Source organism: Physeter macrocephalus, chromosome 17 (genome assembly GCF_002837175.3).
Source record: "Physeter macrocephalus isolate SW-GA chromosome 17, ASM283717v5, whole genome shotgun sequence".
In the NCBI taxonomy this organism is placed as follows: Eukaryota; Metazoa; Chordata; class Mammalia; order Artiodactyla; family Physeteridae; genus Physeter; species Physeter macrocephalus.
Genome location: NC_041230.1, coordinates 51,408,267 through 51,426,945, shown reverse-complemented (window position 1 = coordinate 51,426,945; position 18,679 = coordinate 51,408,267). Strand labels below are relative to the sequence as shown.

At 48.4% G+C, this 18,679-nt stretch overlaps 1 protein-coding gene across 1 annotated transcript; it reads right to left on the bottom strand.

Moving 5' to 3' along the window:
- Positions 1–14,231: 14,231 nt before the first annotated feature.
- Positions 14,232–18,679, bottom strand: HSBP1 (heat shock factor binding protein 1). The gene is made up of 4 exons (XM_007118760.4): positions 18,524–18,679; positions 17,942–18,008; positions 17,100–17,220; positions 14,232–15,772 (listed from the first exon to the last, which is right to left on the bottom strand). Exons 1-3 carry the CDS (start codon positions 18,566–18,568, stop codon positions 17,102–17,104), a joined length of 231 nt encoding a protein of 76 aa, XP_007118822.1. The 5' UTR covers positions 18,569–18,679; the 3' UTR covers positions 14,232–15,772; positions 17,100–17,101.

Sequence of the window (18,679 nt, the reverse complement as noted above, 5' to 3'; positions counted from 1 at the left end):
GCACGCCAGGTACGCGGTGGCGCCGAGCCTCGGCCTCGGCTTCCCCCTCTCGGGCTTAGGTTGGCAGAAATGGATCCCAAGTCTCACTGTCCGCGTGCGGTCGGCTTGGTGCCGCACGTCCCAGCACGTCCCTCGTGCAGAGGCCCGGCGCCACTTCCCATTGGCCACAGCAAGTCACGTGGCCATGCCTGCGGCAGAGCCTGGGTAGCGCCACGCCCCCCGCGGGTCCGGTAGGTGGACGTGACCGCCACCGCTCAGCAAGGGAGTGAAGAACTGGAGCGCGAAGCCAAGCAACCAGCTATTTAGGGCTGCTCGTGGTGGCTGTGACCTTGGACTGCCCATCCCCTTGGCCAGGCTGCCACAGAGCAGAGTAGAAGTAACCAGATGCTCCTTTAAAGTACGGATTTCTCCGTCATTTCAGGGACCTGGAACTAATACCTTGTCAGGGTTCCTCCCCCCGCCAATCCCCGCAGCTCCGTTACCACGGGAGAACAGCAGGGGCCCTCGTGCTTGTCGAGGAATTAAATACAAAGAAAGAAAGAATGATTCTAGAAGTAATGCATAAATATGACCGTTATAAAATTCAAACAATAAAGAAATATACAAAGGAAAGATATTAACTCACCCCTCACCCTTCCCCCTGCAGGCTGACCTCGCGATCCCCGCTTGCCTCTGCCTCCTGGCTGTCCCCGAGCGCTCATTTCTCCACAATCCACGGGCCTGGCCAAACCATCTGCGCTGTCCTCACACTTCTGTCCTGTGGGGTGCTTCGGAGTTGAATTCTCTCCTCCTTCCCAGGCTGCTGTTGCCTCCCTGGAACTTCTGGAGTCACACGGAAATGGAGGTTTGTAAAAATAAGCCAGGATTCCTTACACCAAAGTGCAACTTGACCTGGCATTTCTGAGGGAACAGCTATGCCAGGCCACATGGGTTCTCCTTTCATCGAAGACCGAGCCTCCTATTCCCTCTTGTTGACGTTGACGGGCCCAGTGTCAGCCCAGGAACCAGTATGTCTTTACCGTCCCATCACAGGCGGGGCAGAGCAGCTTCTTTCCTTTGCTTGTGCCCGCAACGGGTAACACTGGCCGAGGAGGGGCAGTCAGCTGGGGAGGAAGGGGGGTCTGTGCCAGGGCTTTGGCTGCAGCCAGGGGACTGCTGTTCAGTGTCCGGCTCCGCCATTTGCTCTCCCCTGACCTTCCCGTATCTTCAGTACAAAGGTCCCAGCCCTTTCCCTCATTCTCTCAACCGAGTACTGAGTATTAGAGAGGTCTCCACCTCAACGGGCTTGAAGCATTAAAATGATTACCACGTGGAATATTCTGGATTTGTCTGCCATCTGTCCTGCTAAGGAGGACCCTGGCAGTGTCAGCTCAGCTTTCTTGGTTACAAAGCTGGGGGGAAAGGTCGATTGGAGAAAAGGAGAGAAACTTATCCCATGGCTTTCGGGGGCAGCCACACCTGGATAAAAATCTTGGCTCCGCCAACCGCTGTGTGACCATGCACGGAGTGTCTTTCAAGCGGTGGGTGCTGCGAGGGAATTTTAATCACCAGTTGTCGACTGGTGTGATGTAGGGGGCCTGTATTCATTTCCTGGGTCTGCTCAACAAAGTGACACAATGTGGAGGGTTCACAGCAGCAGAAATGTGTTCTCTCATATTCTGGAGGCCAGAAATCCGAAATCAAGATGCCAGCAGGGCCACATTCCCTCTGCAACTACTGAGGGAGGGTCCTTCCTTGGCTCGTCCAGCTTCTGGTGGCTCTGGGCATCCTTAGCGTTCCTTGGTGTGTGGCTGCATCACACCAGTCTCTGCCTCCATCCTCACATGGCCTCTCCCTGGGTGTTTTGTGTCTGTCCCTATTTCCCTCCTATAAGGACCCCAGTCATTGAACTTCAGGCCATCCTAATCCATTATGACCCCCTATTAACTCGATTACATCTGCAAAGACCCTATTTCCAAATAAGCTCACACCCAGAGGTAGCAGAGGTTAGGACTTCAACATACCTTTTTGGGGGGACACAATTCTAGTCACCATAGTGTCCTTCCCATATCGCCCACCTTTGCCACTTGACCCCTGACTTGCCAGCAACCTTCAGCTCTTCGCCTGAGACCTTTATTTTGCCCCTGGAACCTCTGTTGCCACAAATGCCAGTGAATTAACACCACTTCATTCCCACTCCCTCCGCCTCCAGCAGGGCTCAAGCAATGGCTGATGGAAGTTGGTATATAAATATTCCAGCCTCCTTACCCCTTGGGGGATAACGCTGAGGCATGCCCTAGACTGGTTCCCAGAGTGCCCCAGGGGTACCAAGCTCCAGGTGCCCACAGGGGAAGCTGGCTTGACAACCCACCCTTTATCAGCTGCGTTCCCTTCTCTGCCTCACTTTCCCAGTCCCTGATGTGTTTCTTTCACCTCTCACATACTTACACCTTCAGGGTTCACTGCTGGGGGAACCCAAATAAGACATTAGACACTCAGTAGTCCTTCCCCTGCGATAGGAAAGCAGGAGGTGGCACAGCCGGGCAGGGCTTAACAAGGCAAGCATCTTCTTGAGCTACCAAAAAGGCATCTGCTGCAATCTGGCTGCAGAAAGACAGAAAGTGGGAAGAGCATATCTGAGAGTAGGAGATTCACGTTGCATTAACTAGCTGTGTGGTTTGGGGCAGGTCACTTAACCTCTCTGGGCCTCCATTCCCGCTCTTTAGAGTGGTGATGGGGGCCCAGACGACCTGTAGAATCCTTTGTGCTTCTGGGACTCTGGAAGCCTGCCGCCTGCTCCTCCCCACCCCTGACTTTCAAAAACTTCTTTGCCTGGCTCATCTATTTATTATAACATTTTTTATTTATTAATGTTTTGGAGGCAGAGAAGGCATAGAAACTGGGGTTTGTCTCTGAGGGGCAGGCTCATGTTTTTGTATGGGTTCAAGAAAACATGACATAATACAGTGGAAAGTTTTATCATGGAAAAAGAAAAAAATGCTTTTCTTTATCCTATTTGCAACTGATATTTTCTCCTATTTGGCAATAAGATAAAGTGGGAACGTGGACTGACTTAGGGGTCAGGCAATCTGGGTTGAATGCCAGCTCTGCTTCATACTAGCTGTGTGCTGTTGGGCAAGCTTATTCACTCATTCAGTGAATACCTATTCACGGGTGTGGGTCAGGCAGTGTCCAGGACATTGGAGAGTCAGTTGTGTGCAAAATGGTGAGTTCCTGCCTTCTTGGTGCTTACAGACTAGAGAGAAAGATGTTAATCAGATAACCACAGATATACCTACACACCATGAGAGGAGCTCTGAAAGGTAAGGACAGGTCACTATGAAAGTGATAAACAGGGCGAGGTCTGCAAGATTTGAAAAGGTCTCCCTGAGGAGTGACGTTTGAGCTGAGCTTTAAGTAGACATAGGTGTCCGCTAGGTAAGGAGTGGAGCGGAGGAATAGCATCTCAGGCAAAAGCAGCAGCACATGCAAAGGCCCTGGGGTGAAAAAGAGCCAGCACATCCTAGAACTAGCTCGGGGGTGTCATTGACTCTTCTGTTTAGAAACAAATGAATATATAAAAATGCCTCCAGGTCACTGTGGCTATCACATGAATTACTGTGTGAGGAAGTGCCCGTCAAGCCCTTCCTCTTTCCAGGCTTGGGAAAGTCAGGCAGGGAGGGCTCTCAAGTTCCTCATCCGGGGATAGAGGAGGGGGTGGGAATTGGGTTATAGGTCCCAGGAGAGCGATTACTTCATGTTGCCTCTTCATTGCATGTGGGTCAGGTGCCTTTTGCTTTAATCTCTTTATTGTTCTGGTCTCACGCTGAAGGTCATGGGTAGGCAGTTATTTCTTGGGGCTTTGTTTGCTTTAGTTTGAGAATTAGCAGTAAATCATGCAGGCTCCCGGCCATACCTTCCCGTGAGTACTTCTCTCGAGTTTGGGGACTTGCCCGACTCCAGGGGCTGACGGCAGCTAGAGGTCTGGGGCGGCTCTTAGGCTGGGTCTGGACACTAGGCTCATCTTTCAATGTGTGGGTGGAGGCGGGGTCTCCACTCACACTCACCTACCTCCCATCCCCTCTTCTCTCTCCTTCCCTTCACCCACCAGATGGGTACATGAGCCCCCTGTCCCGCAGCACCGCACATCCATGGTCTTACTGGGATGTGCACGGCAACCCCGTCACAGAAATGAGAGTCGGGACGCTGGGGTGGTCCAGTGACTTTCCCAGGGTTGTGAGCGATACGCCCGGGCCAGGTTCGTGGCCGTAACCTGTGCACAGGGCTTTGTGCTCACGGACCCCCATCCCCCTCGAAATTCTTAATAGCTTCGGAACAAAGGACCCGCATTCCCTTTGGCACTGGGCCCTGCCAGTTATGCAGCCAGTCCTGCAGTGAGAGCTGGGCTTCCAACCAGATCGGCTTCATTCCAAACCCAGGGCCCCATCGCCTTCAGCAGTGCTCGTTCTAGACCGCACATCTGTCATCTCCCTATGCGATAGTTTCTGGCATTCAGTGGGTGTTAAATAAATGTCCTCTAATTTTTTGAGAGCCATGAATTGAGTGAAGGCTCAAGTTGAGCGTTAAACTGAATCGTAACAAGAAGAGACACGCTTTGGGTTCCATGTTTATGTCAGAAAAGGGGCTCAGGGTTTATCAGGCAATGGGGGAAGCTAACTGGGTTGCCTGGAGAAGGTGGTGGTTCAGTGGGAAAGTGGGGGAAAGAGTGGGAAAGACCTGGACATTAGGAGCATCGTCCCGAACTATTTGGTTCACTCTCTGTGGGAAACAGCGCCTGATTCTATTTAGGCAACTCTTCTCCCCGATTCCCAACTCCAGCGCTTTGATTAGTGCGCTAAGCCCAACTCTGGTCTCAGGGGAGGGCACTGACCCAAGCCTAGGCAATCAGCTCATTCCATCCGTCTAGGCTACCGTGATGGGCTCAGAGGCACGTGCTCCAAGCCAGACCAATGAGAGGTGACCCCAGGATGGTTGCGGGGGGAACTCTCGGCCAGGGAAGCTCTTTCTGGAAGGGATCGGCAGGTGAGAGTATGAGATGTAATCTGGAACTGCTGGTGGTCATTTTACCATGATGGTGCGAGCCAGTGCAGGGGACAGCAGAGCTGACTGGTGGTGATGAGCACCTGGATACAGCCAGGCCTGAATGCACCCCCAAACTCCCACTTACAAGAGTCAGCAAATGCCCTTTCTTAAATCTGTGAGTTACCGGATGCAAGAAAGATTACCGGTCACTCGTAGCTGAAAGCACGATGGTGATGATAAGGAATGTAAATACCCTAAACAGAGTCCCCAGCCCTTGGCTGGTGACTCTTCTGCAGGGACTTGTGGGGAGCTGAACACCCAGCCCAGAGTGAAAGGAGATACAGAGGCTCAAGGGGCATTGGTCTCCAAGTCTCAGGGAGCCAGCATCAGAGTCTAAATCTCCCTTTAGCCGAGATGACATCCTGAGAACCCCCCCCTCCCCATCAGGCCACTGCAGACCTTTGAGACTGACTCATTGGGGTCCACTTTCTCTCTGACTGCAGCTTTCCAGTGCACAGGTGCACCCCACCATCCAATGTTTGCTGGGCACCTTCTTTCTGCCAGGCACTGTACTGGGCACAGAACTTGGACGACGACTGCATTTCCAGGTCAGCCCGGAAAAGCCAGCACAGCCAGTCAGCCATTTTTAGAACTGTAGGCTGCAGTGTATGGAAACATTCTTTATATTTTTTCATTAAAATTTTACTTTTACTTAAACAGTTGCAAGAAAATGTAAACCTACTGCACACTTTAAAAAACAGATGGGTAGTAGGTAGCCAAATTTTACTACACTAGTCATGAAATGAAACTGACAAAAAGATGAAACATGCAATAAATCTTTTTGTTGATTTTAGGTGCTGGGCATTTCCCCAGGGATTCCAGTGGCAGTACTGGCTTCCTTAAGGCTTTGGATGTTGATAACACAGATTCTTTGTGAGGACAGGTTTCTTTCGCGACAATGGCACATCTCAGTGGGTGCCTGGAACCTTCCTCTCCCAGCGGCCTCCTGCTGATTGGTGCCACACCAGATCCCCTGAGTTAAGCTAAACGACGGGCTATGTCCAGACCGAAAGATAGCAAAGCCCAGTGTAACTCCACCACCTCCACGTTTGGCACAATATTTAGTATGAGAAATTCAACATTAAGCCTGAAATGCAGGACGTGATGGTGGTCAAGGGGTAGGAAGCAAAACGGGTAAGCAGAGTTGAGAGAGCGCGGCGTCTTCCACGGCGTGTCGCTGCAGCTGGCCTTCCCACACTTTGCAAAAGGGCTCCGGGCTGGAAACCCTTCTCCCCAGCCGCTTGAAATTCACGTTGGACTGAAAGTTCTGAGAAATACTGTAGAAAAGAAAGCTGTGCACTTTGCCTAGTTCGGTGTCTCCCCAGCTTAACCACTGAACTTTTTGTTTGTTTGGTTTTGAGCAGCAGCTATTTTTATACACTCTTTAGGAAACACCTGCTCAGACATTATACTGCTTCATGTTTCTCCTTGTGGCGGATTATCCTTTACGCAGAAGAACAGGGCCACCGTGTGCGTCTTCACTCACGTGTGTGTGAGCTTTCAGGCTGGTCCACTTAATGGGAGTGATGACGGGGGGACAAGGCAGCTTGGACTTACGTTCTGACGTGACACTTCTAAGTAGGTTTGCGTACTGACAAGTGGGGCTACTTAGTTTATTTTAGAGAGTTCCAGCTAGCTCTCTTGCGGACCATTTGCCTGACACCTGCACATCTGCAACGTGCCAGGACTTGTGCCAGGCGCCAAAGGGAGCTTCAAGATAACACGATCAAGTCCCCAGAGGCCCCCAGGGTCCCTCAGACAGTGGGGGAGACAGACACACGGCAAGGAGTTTGAGGACAATGGGACACGTGTTAAAGGCATGTTGAAAATACTTCGGGGATCACAGAAGAAGGAGGCTACCTCTCTCTGAGAGATCGGAGCCTATTTTTTTTTCTGAAAGGGAACAGGTGAATTGGGTCTTAAACGTTGAATAGGAGGTTACCAGGCAGAGATGCAGGTTGGGTTGGGGACATATTTCAGGGGCAATGAACAGAGAAATGTGTTGGTTGAGGTGCAGCGGGCGGAGGGGTAAGATTCAGACTCCAACTCCCACGTGTGGGTTTTTCCCCACCGAGCAACCCGCCCACAGCAGCTGGGTGTCCTGTAATTCAAGCCAACTCTGATACCATCTACTCAGAGGCAGCATCAAACTCCACAGGTTAAGGGTTCAGTCCTACAAGACCACTCTCCACTTCAGGCTCCCGTCACAGTCCAGCGGGTTACCTGCGCTTGTCACCTAACGGCTACAACCAGAAGTTCCCATGACCCTCTACTCGGGTTTGATTAATTTGCCAGAGCGGCTCAGAGAGCTCAGAAAGATATTTTACGTAATAGATAATATCCAGACAGAGAGGGCGAGGTGTGGGAAAGGGGCGTGGAGCCTCCATGCCCTCTCCAGGTGCACCATTCTCCCCTCTGCTTCACCAACCTAGATGCTTTCTGAGCCCCGTTTTCGGTTTTTACCGGAGGCTTCATCACCAGGCCGTGACTGATTGAACCACTGGCCACTGGCCAGAGATTCAACCTCCAGCCCCTCTTGCCAACTGCAAGTCTTGGGGGTGGGACTGAGAGCTCCAACGCTCCAATCACAGGGTTGTTTCCCCTGGCAACCAGCCCCCATCCTTAGGTGGTTTCCAAAAATCACCTCAGTAACATAAACTCAGGTGTGGTTTGTTCTGGATATCAAGACACCTCTACAGCTCTTATCCCTTAGGAAATTCCAAGGGTTTTAGGATCTGAGCCAGAAACGGGACAGCGACCAAACACGTATTTCTTACTATAAATCACAGTATCACAGGGGTGGGGGGCCAGGTGTGAAGGGCTTCTATCCTGGGCTGATGAACTTGGAAAGTAAGTGCCCAGAGTCTGCTCTGTACTTTCCCTACAAAGAGCCCCCAGAGCAATCTGGTAATCATCTAATTAAAACATTAATTCTCAGATGCGGAGAGGGATGGAAAGAGAACAGAGCTACCATAAAGCAAGTACCATCACGTGTCAACCAGGCTGGTGTGGATACAGGTACTCGCTGGGGAAATTCTTTTAGCTCCGCCATATGTCTGAAAATCTTCATAATAAAATGTTTGGTAGAGTGGGACCCAATTCAAATTTATTAGTTCCTTCTTCCTTTTGCAGTGCTCAGTTTTTCTTAAGCTTCTCTTTGATTACTAAAGTTGCCAGCACCAGAGCAGTTACGTCCGCAAACAAGTTGTCAGAAGCCTCAGATGAATTTTAGACCTAAGTGAGTTCCCAATTTTCTTGCTTAGGAAAAAAAAAAAAAAAAAATCTCTAGAAAGCATATTAACCCTTGATATACCAGTTACGGTTTCTTTTAAAAAGCCGGCTGTAAAATGCTAAGGCAGGCACCCAGAGATAGTCTGAATGAGTTAGCGAGGTCTGGGAAAGAAGGGAGGTTTCTCAGTTTCCGGGACAAAGGGCAGAGCCCAAACAGAGATCAAGGTGAGACGGAAGTCCAAAATCAAGGTGTCCTGGGGTGGGTTCCTGTTTAGAGGCTGTGAGGGAGAATCCGTTCCCTGCCTTTCTTCCAGCTACTGGTGTTGTCAGCACTCCTTAGCGTGCGGACACATCACTCCAGTCTTGGCCTCTGTTATCACAGGGCACTGTCTCTGTGTCCCTCTGTGTCTCTTCTCTTCTTAAAAGGACCCCAGTCATTGGATGAGGGCCCATCGTAATCCAGCATGACCTCATCTTAACTTGATGACATCTGTAAAGACTCTGTTTGCCGATAAGGTCACATTCAGAAGTCCCAGGATAGGATTTCAACATACCTTCTCGGGGGACACAACTCAACCCACAGCAGAGGCGGACAGGAAGAAAGGGTTCTGGGAGGGGTGTTTGGCCGGTCCCTAGATGTGATGCGTGGAGACAGTGTGTCAGGATGAGGGGAAAGTCGAGGTAAAGTACAGGGCAGCCGGCCTGGAGTCGGGACAGTGTGGAACCAATAAATTAAACATCTCCAGAACTGCCTACCTCTGGACTTTTTTATGAGGTCATTAAATATCCTTACTGTTAAAGCCATTTTTAGTCATTGCTTGCAAGAGAAACTATTCTAATTTATTTTTTTATTATCGAAATAAAATATCTGACCGTAAACACTTGAACTCAATACCTTGGCTTTGGGCCTAAGCATTAAATGCTTTCCTTCTTCCCAAGAAGAAGAAAAAAGTCATGCGTTAGTTATTTCCTTTAGGATGGATGACTCAAAAGATAAATGAGAAACTTGCTCTTTCTTCCAAAATAGCAAACATGATTTCTTTTTAAGTACGTGAAACTATGCTGAAAACCCTCCAAGAGTTCTTTTAAAATGTAATTTTACAGATATGTGTTCTTATTAGTAAAACCTTGTTACTTTCACAAGTTAAATTATATTTCAATATATTTATGTATTAACAGAATTGTCAACTCACAGGTTAATCTGCCGTGGGCATAGAAAAGTATGCCCAGATGAAAAGAATGCATTTTCATGAAAACAGAGATACATGAACTAATAAATTACTAGTTTTTAATAAATAATCTCCTTATTGAATAACTTATCCTTCTGGTCAAACGTTTACCATACTCTTTAAAACCTTTTTAAGCAAATGCCACACTCAGGAAGCATTAAACGATGGGCTACCCTTTTGTGGCTGAAGAGTTGGAATGACTTTTCACTGAAGTGCATCTTAATAAGAAGCAAATCGATTTAAAGTGATTCCAGTCCTCGTGGAGCGAGGGCTCTTCATGCTCAGCTCCTTGGGCTGGAGGGCGAGCTCCTCGTTTCACGGGGCCGAAAGGTCGTGCTCTATCCCTGTGCTCCCATGTGCTGGGTAATTAAGAATCAATTCCTTTTCAATTACCTTAGGATTGGCCCAGGCCCCAGTGATTCAGAGTGAGACGCTTTTCCCTGCCACCCCATTTCTCCATGCAGTGTTTTCCTGGGTAGGAAGGAATATTTAAAAAAATGACTGGGGAACTGATTAAAGACACGGATCCCCAGCCCCTGTCCCATATGTACTGGATCAGAATCGACAAAAGAGGAGCCCGGGGACCTGCATGTTAATCCCCCAGGGATTTCTTGTGTTTAGACTGGTCTGACTCCCCAAAGCTGTCAGACAACCCAAACTGGCAACCCCAGGGCCCTCGTTCTCACACTTAAGGAAGATCAGAATCTCCTGGAGGTCGTGTTAAAACTCAGGCTGCTGGGCCCCAGCCTCAGGGTCTGCTTTCGTTTCAAAGAATTCTTGCTCGGTTTACTAGATGACTTAGTATAATACAGAAAGAGACCCTGTAAGTTCAGAACTTGTCAAACAGCCCCCCTTGTTGAAGTATTACTAACAAATCTCGTCCGGAATTGTTCTGGAATACAGCTTAGCTTGAATAAACCCAAGAAACTTCTGGCAGTTCAAGGTGAGGAAAATGTTCTCAGTCAGTGATTCCAGAACACCGGCTCAGCTGTGCCAGAGGGGTCGTACAGACTCCGCTTCTCCTTCTGGGGAGAACAAAGTTGAGCCACAGATCATTGTGAAGCCCTGTCTGCGCTCGAGAAAATGAGACTGACCCACTGAATCTTACTGTATTTCCTTTTGACGAGGCTGGCAAACTGTATGTTTCATATCAGCAACCGTGATGAGGGCTCATGGACCCCAAGGCTGACCCATGGTAATCACCAACCTTTTTGAGATTCTGCTGGCAAGACAGCATACTTTTCCAGCTGGTTTCAAAAGAGCCTTTCTCTCTAAGTTTCTTAATTATGGGCCCAAGGAACATAGGTTCTGACTGAGGGGAATCCATCAGAGCTGTCTGCCTATCAAGGGGGAAGTCTGATTTTCTTTGCAGGACATTGTTTTGCAGCTTTTCCAGCTTTGCAATCCGCGTGCCAGGCCAGTCCCAGGCTTCTGTTCCACGAAGAATTTGGGCCCATCCTTTGCCTCAGTAGGATTTTGCAGCGGAATCAGTCAAGTGGTCTATTTCCGGGAGAATGTATCATTAAAAGAAACAACCACATTCGTTAAAATGCCAGAAATGACTTTTCTGATGATTATCCGTAGCCCATTAAAATTAACTGGGTTTTCTTCCACATAACAGGCCCGTAGTTTTAAGATATTTAATATTTAAAATTTCTTTCTGGAAATACTGCGTTTTGATGGCAACTTCTAAGGACCCATAAAAGGTAAGAGGTAGTAAAACTACAGCAGTGGTTTAGGAACGGGGTTTTTTAAGGGCTGATTAGATGGACAAAGATTCCAGCTAGACAACTTTTTGATGTCGGTGACCTTCGAGCGCTCTGAGGGGCTGAGGCCAGGGCAGCACAGGAGGAACAACTTGGGGGAAACATTTTCTTCACTCTTAGACAGAGACGAGAGGGAAGGAGGAAGGCGCTCTCTTTCCGTGGGCCGCGCCTCGGTGGGGCATTCTGGGTCCTTGATGGCCCCGTGGGTGTGGAATTCACTCTCCCTGGGGCTGCCCTCCCTTGTGAGACATTACAGCCCCCTTTGCAGCTGAATGCTTCCAAACTGCTCCATCCTGAGTTCTTAACTATTGGGAAATGATACTGTCCCTTTTGGAAGGTAGACGTTTTGGCAGTGATCAACATGAATCGTTGGTCAAAAGATGTCCACAAGGTAGGAAAGTATAAGTATACAGCCCAGAAGATGGCCACGAAGCAGCACAGCATCCCTGTGACGTGTATGTAGTTTATGTACGTGCACGTGAATGCACTCGGCCTTGCTCCAGGAGGGAGCGACAGAACGTTCCATCTCCCCAGCATCCCCAGGGTCCCGCGGACGCAGGTGTTCTGTATCTATGAGATCCAGATCTCGTCCTCGGCAGGTGTCCGGGGAGCTTCCAGGCACCTCTCTTGGTGGAAGCCTCAGCGTGTGAGGGCCAAGCACTAGAACTGATTCTTTCCTAGCAGGTCGGCCTGACTTGTAGAAACAAACTCCTTTCCTATTTCCAAAGTGATCTGTGAGGTCGGTGAGTGTGACGTTCCGTCACAGTCCCTCAGGTTTTTGCTTTTAGGCAGTGGCTGACATCCCTTGCTCCTGCCCCCCACCCCCTTTTCATTCATGGAAAGTTTTAAAGAGGCCGCAGCTAAAGGCAGACGCTTAACATGATTAGCAGACCAAGGATCCAGGTGATGGCTGCGAAGGCACCTTTGTAAGACCTCTGTACTCATGGGTGTTAGCAGGGCAACAACTGAAAATCAGCAGCCAGCATTCCCTGCGGTTTATCAAGGCAAACATTGTGAGAAAACTGAACTGGATTTGTTTCTATAGTTGTTCTCAAAGAACTTAAAAATGCTGGTCCAGCACATTTCTAGCAGCCCTGAATACTTTGAATTCTGAATAAAAATTCACATCAAGCATGTCTATTATATAATGTAGGTCATGTGTAACTGAAAATGCAAAATTCGCCTTTTGAAACTGAATTTCAAGATCCGGGTTGTTCATTGCCAGGCAGCCCAGCCATGAATACTTGGAAATCTTACCTGGGTGGACAGCTGTGGGTGGCGATTCCACGGTCCCTGCTTCCAGCTGTGTGACCTCAGTCAACTGTCGCCCAGCATTGGGTTCCTTCTGTTTAAGACGGGCTGGTCGGAGAAAAACTGAACTCAGGGTTGTCAAGAGATGAAGCCAAATAGCGTAAACAAAATGCTTGCACAGCACGCCGGTCTATGATACATGCTTTCAGAGGTGCTGGGAGCTGCTACCAATCATTAATTGTCGCCAGTTAAATTTCAGGGTTAGATCTGACAACATACTGTGAAAATTCCTCCATTTTAATCTAATTAAAATATTTAAACTACAGAATAAAAAAAGGGAACATAGTTACCCATACAGGAAACCTTCAATTTACAAACAGAATTTTTAAAAGTTCATTGTAAGTTGTTTGTTGGACTCTCTGTCCCCATAGCAACTATGCTCTAAGTGCGGTTAAGGGCTCCAAGGACTCACAAAGGCAGATGAACCTTGAATCACCTGAAGTACTGTATGTTTGTTCTGATAAGTTTCAAACACAATGGCACTTCAGACATGAAACAGCAGAAAAAAATAAATTGATAAAATAATATTAAAACATTTAAAAATCCTGTGGCTTGAATGAAAGCACGATTAACGAGACGCCAAAGGAGGAAGCTGATGGGGCCTCCGGGCTTGGAAAAAAGACGGCATTTAATCAAACCTAAGGCTGTTTTGCTTGCTGCAGACAACTCCATGCTAGCTGTATTTCTTAGCTGAGTAGGAACTTCATGGGCCTTTAAATGAACAAAAAATAGTTGGAGAATAAGAGAGGCAGATAGATTTTCCTGCACCCAAAGATTATGCCTGGAACTAGACAGGGGCCACGCTCACCATGCTAGAAGCCTTCGCGGAGCAGAGGCTCCAGGACAGGGAGGGTGCCTGGAACCCCGGTCGCCGGGGCGGCTGGAGGGGAAATAGCTGTGCCTCGGGCCCAGGAGGCTGTGGCCTGAGCACCCGACTATGGGTGATCAGGCCCGTAACTTAGCAGGTGTTGCACTTTGCACTTCACAGGGACCACGTGAGGAAAAGCATCCTTTTGTACAATGTGGAGGCACCCCAGCCCAGGCTGAAGCTTTACCTGGAGACTGGGGAACGTGAAGCGAGTGTTTATAAAATGAACCGGGAGCTATTTATTGGATTTCTTTAACCGCTGTCTCCTCAGGTGTGTTTCACACCACATGTAGGCTCTATGAAGTGTTAATTAAGTGCCAAGTATTAAAAAAAAAAAATCCTTGGTTAAGTAACTTGGAAACCGGCAGATGAGTTAAATCCCATTTCTGCTCTGGGGGCTCAGAGCCTCTCCTGAGCTCACGTGCATTGCGAATTTTCATCAGGTGAATCACATGAGCCGGGAAGATGCTACCCCCAAGTGAGCACAAACCCTTCTCTGCTGGTGAAGGTTTCCCTGGGGACCCCGGAGGGCGTCGCTCTCCTTCGCTCTGGCCGTGAGCCCTGCAGCCCGAGGCTTCCACACTCCTCGGCTTCCCTTCTGGCACCAGTCTCCCCCGTGCCTCCCGTCCCCGCTTTGGCTATGGGTACTGAATCCTTCCAGAGCTTCTAGCCGATCATCTGAAATGGTATGAAAACGCGGAAAACCAAACCAATCGTTTCTGACACAAAGGAAGCGTCGACAGCAGGATTTCAGGCACCTTTATTCATGGCAGGTATTTCTGGTCAGGGGAAACACTCCTGTTACTCAAGGAAGCCAGCTGCTTGCATCCCGACTGCCCACTTGCCATTTCCCAGGCTTGGAAGCATCTTGCACGCGGTTCCATCCAGTCCCTGAGTCCAGCTGGCTCTGGGCTTTCAGGGCCACACCTCGCGACCTACCGGCCCAGTGAGGGAGTTTCTGCGGCTCGGTGATAGGAGTGGGGAATTCATTTTATCCCAGAAGAAATCGACTCCTCTGTGTTCCCCATATAATTTATAAATAGGACAAATTATTCCTTAATATTATTATATATTTGCAATTCAAACAATTAAGACTAGTGCCAGAGGAAACTTTAAAAAAATCACACTGTGTTGACTAGGGGTTTCCCTCCCCGAAGCACTGCCCCACTCCCCACCTTCTTCCGTAGTCCCTATACGGAGTCATCCTGCTGTGACAGCTGCACCGGTCTCCTTCCCATCAACACTGCCTTGGGGCTCCTGACACTCCTGACACTGTCAGCACTCCTGACACTGCAGGCTGAGCCGCAGGAGTTATTTTCCCTGTCTCCCATTATCGGTAATAAAGCCACTACTCTGCTCGAATTTAGGGGAAAAACAGTTTAAAGAAACTATTTCTTACAAACTCAAGCCTACAACTAGTTATTTAGTAGGCATGGACTTAACATGGTCTGTTTTCCTTTTCTGTTTCTTTTCCCAGCCAGTAGCTCAAAGGATGGAGTAGCTTAGTTGTAAAGTCCTGCCAGATTTCCTATGGTAACTGCTGTACATGGACAAGGTAGGGTCCTACTGAAGGTTTAAACCTCATGCAAAACTCTAGCTGCTGAAAGCCTCGTCACATCAGGCAACTCTGTCACTGTCCATATTAAAAAATTCTAACACTAAAGTGGCCGTGGTCACTCTTCGTTTCTGTAGCATCTGACCTCAAGGACTCAGGCATAAAATCATGGTTCCATTCCGAGCTTTGGCGACAGAGTAGTGCCAGATATTTCTGAATACACAATTTTAAATGTTTTTAACCACTTGGAAAGTGTCACCAACACACTATTTGGTGTTCACTCATCAGTCACTCTGAGAATCAAAGAACCTTAACTATAAATGCCTTACTTCACAAAATCTTATTATAACCAAGGATCCACCCTATGTCTAATAAAAAAATTACACAGCAACTTTTATCAAACAGCAACTACTACAAAGGGAATGATAGAAAAAAAGTGACTTCACAAAAATACACTAAAAAATTTGACAATCGTATGCAGGAACTGCCAAAGTTTTAGTGTTTAATAGCACAACTGACCAAGGTCCAAGACGTGAATTTACCATGTTCAGGAAACATGGGAGGCGGGGGAGGGAAATCACTCTATAAACTAACTCTATAGTATGTGGTAAGAAGAATGCACACTTTATAATATAAAACCTGTCTACACATAGTAGTGAGTTGCAAAAAGCCATCTGTCTTCCCTTGGCTTGTAAAAAGGGTGTTCCAGATTCCAGTGTAGATGAGCAACCTGTTGAAAAAGCAAAAGCCATCAACGTGCTATTCATTCTGTAGGGACAAATAAAAATAATACATAGAATTAGCAACTAAAAATCCTTTCACAATCCTCATTTGAATTGAATGTGTTTTCTCTGCACAATATCCTAGCAAAACTACAATGCAAATCTTTATTAAAGATTATTGTGAATTTGGTTTCTACTCCCACTCCTTTCCTTGCATATGCCCATCACTCGAGAAATTCTTCCATCTGTTCTCTTTCACTTGATGGGGTTTTTGTACACCGGACGACATGAGACCCAGAGAAGCTCCTAAGACTGGCAGGACATTGCCCAAGTCTATTAAGGAATCAAGATAACAACCACACAAAACAACTATGTGATTTACTAACATAGTGCATCGACCCAATCTACTGTTAAGATAACAGTAAATTTAAGTCTCTTACCTCCTAAACCTCTACTTACTTCCTTGGACTTCAAAGCAACCCGTACTTCATAGTTACTTATCATTGGGTCCAGCCAGGACACGCTCAGAAAACAAAAAAGGAATTTGGTGTCTTTTACTGTGTATTTTGCTTGGTACTCTAGTTACCTCAACATTCACAGTAAACTTTATTTTTATACGGAATTAAAATGCTAAAAATGGGATGGGAACAAAGGGAGCTCAAAAACTACTTTTGGGTTGCAATGAAGTAACCACCACACTCAGGAAAAGGCTTGTCATGGAGGAACCCACTATGGTGAGAACATGGCAGTCATCTGTGCGTCTAGCTACCTCGCTGTAACGGGTATTTCGGATTATTAGTCTCTCCTGATATATGTAACTCTGCAATGGAAAAACAAATCAACTCTAGGGCGAAGGCTTAATGTGGCCACAACCTAGGTCATCTAAATCATAATCAGTCATTGTCCTGGCATTTACCTAGTGCAGGGGGTGTTCCCAAGAGAATCCTTAGAACTTATGGCATTTATGAAGGTGGCAATGTGCGTGTTCTCTTTAAAAAACAAAACAAAATAAACCATTGGAAAATCTGCCAGTGATAAGAATTATCAGGCCAACAAAATACACTTGTTTTCGCCATAATGATATAAACTCAGGGGTTATCTAATATTAACTAATGGTCTTAACTAGAGATCTAGGTCTCATTGATAAAAACAGGGAAAATAAATTCTTCACAAGGAATTAGTTTGGCATGATAAATTCAAAGCCTGGAGTCCACAAGGGGAACAATACAAGGGACGCTTGCTAGATCCTGGCTGGGGACAGATCCGGAGAAAGTCCGACTACATCAAAACCACAGGGACATGCACCACACTTCTACTGTCCCTCGCTCCCCTCACCTTCAACTCTTCTGTGTGGCAGGGATCTTGTTTTCCCCGTCCAGCTCTTCCACCCCGGCCTGTGTCATGAGGTCTGCGATGTTTTTCTCCAGGTCATCAATGCGACTGCTCATGTCATCAAGTGGGGAAGTTAAAGACGGCACCAACAGCTCCCACTTCTTACCCCTCTCCTCCAGGGCCCTGCAGACTACAACCTTCAACACAGTGTCTTCATGAAAGTGGTTTTCCAATTTCCTTTGCATACTGTTAGAATCTGGTTCAGAGCACAGGAGTCCGGGGTGAGGACCAAATCCCAGCCCTCCCCTTTACTAGTGATGGGACCTGGGCAAGTTCTTTTACTTTTCTAAGCTTCCTGGTTCCTCATCCGCTACACAAAGGTAACGCTACCACCGCTTCATCAGGTGATGGTGAGGATCACAGGAGCGACACACATGAGCGCTTCGCTCACGGTCAACAGTCAGTCATGCTAGGCAGCATTACCGGTAGACTGTAAGTTCCTCGCGGCCAGGGATCCAGCTCAGCTGTATGCCCAGCTCTTTGCACAGTACTTCTCAGGAAGTGTGCATCTAAGCTCAGTAAAAAAAAAAAAAAAAAAAAAATCTGGTAAATGACTAGTGGAAGTTGACCTGCAAACCACCCACTTATCGCCACCACCATCCGGAAACTGGGATCCAAAGGCCCAGCAGAGACTGACTACTAATAAAGGATATTTCTTCCAATGATCTGGTCGGACATGGTCTGAAATTTATCTTGCATCTGTTGCAGGAGTGTCTGCACCTGTGAAACAACAAAACACAACACCTTGGGGTCAGTCTGAGACACCTCCCCATAATAAAGGATATTTCTTCCAATGATCTGGTCGGACATGGTCTGAAATTTATCTTGCATCTGTTGCAGGAGTGTCTGCACCTGTGAAACAACAAAACACAACAGCCCACGCTTACCCCGAGACACCTTCACGAGATCAGGATAGGAGCCCTGGTGCCACGGGGAGACCAGGATTCCGGGTTCCGGCCCCAATTCTCCGCAGCTCGGTGGCCTTCGATTTCCCTGTCCGGGTTTCAGTTTCCCCACCTGTCAAATTAGACTCGGGGGGCTGGTGACGCCCCCCGCCCCGTCTGGGCCCGCTGCGATTCCCAAGGCGTCGGGTGTTTTGGGGTGGGGCGCGCAGAGCAGAGTGGGTAAGGAGGAGAGCTGCGGGGAGCCGGGGTCGCGTCTGGCTGGGCACGTCAGCAGACGCAGGGACCTACAGCCAGCGGCCGGGGGGTCAAGGTGGACAGGCCAGGGCCGCGAAGCCTCTAGAAACCTGGTTTCCAGAGACCTGCCCCGCGCGGCCGCGGAGTGGGCGCCTCGGTGCTCGGACTTCGCCGGCGCCCCCCGGGGATGCGGCGGCCTCGGGCGCGCCGCGCACAGCCGTCCCTTACCACCGAGGTGAGATCCTGCACGGTCTTGGGTTCCGTCTCTGCCATCTCCCCGGTTCCCAGCTTGGCGGTGCTGTCTCAGACGGTCACCTACACTTCCGTTTGTCCGCGCAGACGCCCCAGCGGCTGCTTCTCGCGACGTCAGAGGCCAACCGCGGG

Excerpts from the sequence above, each read along its gene's own strand:
- HSBP1 (XM_007118760.4), bottom strand. The coding sequence starts at position 18,568 with ATGGCAGAGACGGAACCCAAGACCGTGCAGGATCTCACCTCGGTG. Across the intron at positions 18,009-18,523 it reads TGCAGGATCTCACCTCGGTG|GTGCAGACACTCCTGCAACA; the intron begins GTAAGGGACGGC and ends GTTGTTTCACAG. Across the intron at positions 17,221-17,941 it reads CGACCAGATCATTGGAAGAA|TTGATGACATGAGCAGTCGC; the intron begins ATATCCTTTATT and ends TAACTTCCCCAC.